Source organism: Meleagris gallopavo, chromosome 12, assembly GCF_905368555.1.
Source record: "Meleagris gallopavo chromosome 12, MGAL_WU_HG_1.1, whole genome shotgun sequence".
Taxonomy (NCBI): Eukaryota; Metazoa; Chordata; class Aves; order Galliformes; family Phasianidae; genus Meleagris; species Meleagris gallopavo.
In genome coordinates, this window is record NC_139415.1 from 7,421,383 (window position 1) to 7,425,508 (window position 4,126).

Genomic DNA, 4,126 nt, shown 5'->3' on the forward strand with positions numbered 1-4,126 from the left:
TGATAGCATCAGCTGAACACCAACAGACCAGAAGTTACATGTGAAGCATGTTAGGCTTTAATTTCATCCCATTTCACAAACTAAGCAGGATCAGGATAGCAATCCCTGACGTGCATCAGGCAATCGCTGTAGACCTGGTACCAGAAGCGTATGGGGTATGTAGCAAGCAAACTCTGTTACTGAACAAAACCAGCTCGGGGTTCTTGCGTAGGTGACCATATTCAGGCAAAGTATACACACACATCCTACTCACTGGTGGTCTGTTAATTTCACAGCACTTTGACAAGTATGGACAGTTTCTCCAGTGGCTACTCAGCATCTCAGTAATGAAATCCTAGTAACTCTAGTTCTCCATTCTAGTCAAACGTGGTCCCCTTTTGCTACCCTGCTCAAGCTAAATAGCAGCCCTATGCTGCTTCTGCAGTGGCTGGCTTTGCAGCAGACCAGACCAGTGCACACTTAAGATGGAATAGAAAATATTAAATGCATCAATGCAGGAATGCTGCCAATGTCAGGGAAAGCTTCACTAAACAGCGATCATGCATGTGGGTAGCATAGAATCGTTAACGAGGGAAAAGGCCTCTAAGATAATCTATTCCAAGAGACAGAGAGAAGGGTGAACTTTTATTGAATGACAAACCATCACGGTGTATGAGCCTGGGGCTGCCTGCCATGGCCAGAGCCACCCAATGGGCCTGTGGGAAGACACGGCCCAGATGCCGGTGATTGGTGTGAAACACTGACACTGAGCACACGAGATGTGGGGGGGGGGCATGGAGCAGGCAGCGGCACTGGGGAAAGCCCAGGCACGTGTGCTGGGGCTGCAGTGCTGCTGACACACGTGCAGCAGGTGAGGCTGGCGCATGGTGATGACCAAGCAATGGATGGTGACATCGCTGTGGGACGAGTGGTGATGTCACCTAGTGAAGATGAGGACTGGCGACATGGCCAAGTCGTGGTTTGTGACATCTCTGTGTGATACATTGTGACTGCTTGGCTCACGCTGCTTTAACGCAGGCGCGGCAGCCCGGCCCACCAGTTCGTGCCTGGCCTCCGACCGAGCGTGTGCGCGAGGACTGGAGTGTGGACAGGGCGAGCTTTGGAGCTGAAACGTGCTCTGGGTGCTGCTAGCGCAGCTCTCAGACGCCGTCTCAGAGCCACTTGTGCTGTACCCCGACCCTGCTGGCAGCAGGCAGCCGGGACATCGCAGAGAGGCGCGTGCAGCAGTGCAGGTAGGCAATGTGGCAATGCCTCATACGTTGAGCTGTGGGGCTGCTGGCACCAGTTCTTGGTACCTGTCCCACAGTATCACTAGCGTTTCCCCCAGCCCTGCCTGCCTCGGGTAGCTGGGGCTGCACAGGGTGCGCTTGTAGCAGCAGAGGTGAGTGGTGCAAGACATCATGGCCCCTGCAGCAGCTGGTGGGGAACAGGGACTGGGAGGGTTTGCTGCTGAGGGACCGGTGCAGTGAGTGACTGTGGCCTCTCTCTCTTTTGCAGTTTGTAACACCTTCTGCTTGCTGCTGCACCAGTGAGGGGAGCAGCTTCCCGACCTCAGCTCTCCCCAGCCCACTGCACAGCCCGGGGCCATGGACGTGGCATCTGAATGGATCTGCCCCATCTGCGGGCAAATTCGGGAAGATGTCACCTATGTGACCCCCTGTCAACACCAGCTGTGCTATGGCTGTGCCATCTGGTGGGCAAACAAGAGGCCGAGTTGTGCCGTATGTGGGCACGAAATAATAACCATCCGATACTCGGTGAGGTCGGATGATGACTTCCTTGAGTGTGCTGTCCCGCAGCCCGCAGCGCACTCAGATCAAGGCCTGCAGGACGAGCAGGGGCCTGCAGAGCCGGTGCTCATCCCACCTGAGCACAGCTTCCCAGCCGAGGTCTGGGCTGCATTTTTCAGGGAACACCCAGAAGACCTCGGACCCCTGCTCCAATGGCTGCAGGAGGAGACCCAGCAGGTGTCCAGTGATGACTGGTGGGAAGTCTATGCGGCACAGTGCACCACCGTGAACTTCCTGTGTCAGCATGGGCTGGACGAGGAGGCCTTGGTGCAGGCGCTGCAGCTGACCACCGACGGCGATGTGGTGCCCTTCGTAAGAAGGCTTATCAGCACCGCAGCAGCCCTGTACGGCCCCACCATCCGCCACGAGCTGGACCACCGGGACAGCCATGCTGCTAGAGGACGGGAGGAGAGCCCTGCAGCCAGCGCCACCACCAGCACTTCCCATCAGGAGCCTCCCGTCTCGGGCCCAGGCCGTTCCACCAGCTCGGCAGGGCCCAGCACCGAGCCAGGGCAGGCGGCGGCAGCGGGCCTTTCCTCGCAGGACCGGGACCGCTCGTGTGGGGGGCCCCAGCGCCCCCTGAAGAGAAAGGCCAGCAGCAGCCGCCAGGACTCGCCCCCGCCCCGTAAGAGGCGGCCCCGGCGGCGGCACTAGGCCGGCACCGCACTGCCGTCAGAGCACGGCTCCGGCGGGCTGGGAGGACGACATGTGCCTCTCAGGTGCTCAGAGCTCCTCCGGCATGACGTTCAGGAGTGTCCAGGGATGGGACACCACCAACTCCCTGGGCAACCTGTGCCAGTGCCTCATCACACATACTGTAAAAAAAAAAAAAAAAAAAAAAAAAATTCTTCCTTATATCCAATCTATGTCTCCTGTCTTTTAGTTTGAAACCATTTTCCCTTGTCCTGTCACAACAGACTCTGCTCAAGAGTCTGTTCCCTTATTACTTATAGTCCCCTTCAGCTACTGAAATGCTCCAACGCAATGAAAAATAACTCTGATCTGAGTGCTTGACCACTGGATTTTCATTCCCAGATTGTTTCCTTCTATTTGAAAGCTTGATGTGCTTGTCACTTAATGGTTCAACTTGTTTTAAGATGCCTGTCTAGCAATCATGATTGGAGTTTGAATGTCTCAAACTTTAATCACTCTTCACAAATCTTTTGGTGTGCAGATGGCAGAATGGGGCACAGAGGACAGTAACAGGGTCATAGAGGTTTCGCTGGCAGAACTGGGAACGGGACCCATTTTAGCCATGAAGCTGTTTTCCTTGTTATGTCAAGGATAAATTCTTAATTTTCCTACTAACTTTTATCTCTTTTAAATTCTTTCAAGGTTTGAACTGAGGTCAGGTATGTGTCCATTTCTTCTGACAGCAATGATGAGTTTGAGGGCAGGCTTGTTCTCTGGGTGTGTTTTGCAATGGGGATCCCACAAATTGCTGTCCCAGAAGAACAGGAGCTGAAACCAGAGGGAGGATGAGCAATAGCCAGGATGGAGATGGGGTGGGAACTGCTTACACTGGAACTGCCACTGGAAAAAAACGCAATCACATTTAACACCTACGCAGCAGCAGCAGGGTCTTCTCTTTCAGTCATTTCTAAATGGTAATCAATTTCTCAAAGTCTTAGCAAAACAAGCATGACTTTTGATGCCTCTGAGAACACATCTTTCTTGCAAAAATTTTTATCCAGACATTGTAAAGAATCTCTTCCCCACTATACACAGGAGTGAGGGAAATTACACAGCTGCCAAAGCCTGTTCATCTTTGTAAGTGATTAGTTTGCAAATGAACTGACTGCAAATGAGATCAGGAATCTTTTCTGACTCATGCTTTTTGTTTGTAAAGCCACTTTCATTTTTCCTTTTCATCAAATTTTATTTTTCTTCCACGTTCTTTTCCTTGTTATTCTTCTGTATCTTTCCTCACTCTCATTCTTTTCTTCCATTGTTGTTTGTCCTAATCTGTTTTCCTATTTCCATTCTGCAGTCTTGCCCTATTTATTCTCTTCTATCCCCCATCACTGAAGTGCTATCTCCTTCCTTTATCCCGAATACCTTCTACTGATCCATCCTTACAGAGTGGCAGACTCATTTGTGGCTTTTGTTATGGCAGGGAGTTATGTGCTCAGGACTCAGCTTCCTCCTGTCTCTGCTTTAGCTTCTGATGGCTTAGTTTCTGCAGCACAGGTTTTCACTGACACAGTATCACTGAGAGGATGACTTTTCTTCTAGACTGAGTGATCTAGCAAGGGAAACGTCACACCAGATGGATTTTGCCATAGGGGCATACAGGTACACACTACTATTTCAACACCCCGATGCATTATGGGATT

At 51.9% G+C, this 4,126-nt stretch overlaps 1 protein-coding gene across 1 annotated transcript; it reads left to right on the forward strand.

Annotated features, from left to right (window-relative positions):
• The first annotated feature begins 1,389 nt into the window (after positions 1–1,389).
• Positions 1,390–2,593, forward strand: LOC146543547 (uncharacterized). The gene has a single exon (XM_085233869.1). The coding sequence runs from the start codon at positions 1,587–1,589 to the stop codon at positions 2,442–2,444; it is 858 nt and encodes a 285-aa protein (XP_085089995.1). The 5' UTR covers positions 1,390–1,586; the 3' UTR covers positions 2,445–2,593.
• Positions 2,594–4,126: the final 1,533 nt, after the last annotated feature.